Source organism: Condylura cristata, unplaced genomic scaffold (assembly GCF_000260355.1).
Source record: "Condylura cristata isolate star-nosed mole 26May11 unplaced genomic scaffold, ConCri1.0 scaffold00074, whole genome shotgun sequence".
Taxonomy (NCBI): domain Eukaryota; kingdom Metazoa; phylum Chordata; class Mammalia; order Eulipotyphla; family Talpidae; genus Condylura; species Condylura cristata.
The window spans coordinates 300,511-301,471 of NW_004567175.1; the positions used below are offsets into that span (position 1 = coordinate 300,511).

At 74.6% G+C, this 961-nt stretch overlaps 1 protein-coding gene across 1 annotated transcript in view; it reads right to left on the bottom strand.

The window, feature by feature from the left end:
- LOC101635054 (disintegrin and metalloproteinase domain-containing protein 8) overlaps window positions 1–126 on the bottom strand; it is a 17,069-nt gene extending 16,943 nt beyond the window's left edge. Inside the window, exon 1 of the mRNA XM_012734817.1 lies at window positions 6–126. Within this exon, the coding sequence (XP_012590271.1) occupies window positions 6–126 (121 nt within the window). The remainder of the gene's footprint in view (window positions 1–5) is intronic.
- Between the last annotated feature and the right edge of the window lie 835 nt (window positions 127–961).

The following is a 961-nucleotide window of genomic DNA, read 5'->3' on the forward strand; positions in this document are numbered from 1 at the left end:
CGTGCTGACGTAGGGGGTGCGGCTCCTCTGCAGCAGGTCCACGTAGGCCTCGGCGCCGCCCCCGCCCGCCCCCCGCAGCAGGCTCAGCAGCTCGCTGACGTCGTGGTGGATCCGGAACTCGCTCATGGTCCCGCCGGGTGCTGACCAGCGGGTGCCCGGCCGGCGAGGCCTGCGGCCCTCGTGAGAGGTGGATGGACGCAGCCACCTGCGCAGAGAGCGCGTCTCCTGGACCGGCCACCCTGCGTCGCCAACCGCCCTAGACCCAGCTGACGGCCGAGGGCCCAGTGGGGGGCGAGGGGCAGGGTGTGGCGAACCCTGCGAGTGCTGGCGCGGCCACGGCCTCTGCTGCCCAGGCGCCGCGGCTCAAGGCACTGGCACACCAGTGTGGACGGCCCTCCCGGCCACCTTCTTCCCAGGTGGCCCACGAGGCCCTGGGCGAGGGGTGCTGCCCAGGCGTCCGGCTCCCAGCCCCGGCAGGGGCTGCGGCCTTCTGTTCCCGGCCAGTGCGGCCCGTGACCCGCTCCGTGGGGAGGGTCCAGCGTGTCCCACCGGGCGCAGAAGCCTGCTCAAGCTGGGGACCCCACTGCACAGGCGGCAGCGCCGCACGGGGGGTCTAGGAGCGGCTCGGAGGGGCGAGAGGGCCGGTCCGCGGCCACACAGGTCTCCTGCGAGGGACCCGCGCACGAAGCCCAGACCGCACCACGCATCTGCAGGCTGGAAGGCTGGGGAGAGCGCCTGTGGCTTCCACCTCTGCTGGACCGACCCCCACCACGTGCGAACGCGTGCAGCGTGTCCACCCCGCCGGCCGAGGGCCTCTCCCCCGCCCCGTGCAGGCCAGGCCCGGCGCGAAAGCACCGAGCACCAGGGACCTGCATCTGCAACAAGCTCCGCGCCGGGTCAGCACGCGCCAACGCGGCCACTGAGTGCGCCCGACCCCGGCAGGCTGGGCTGGCTGCGGGGG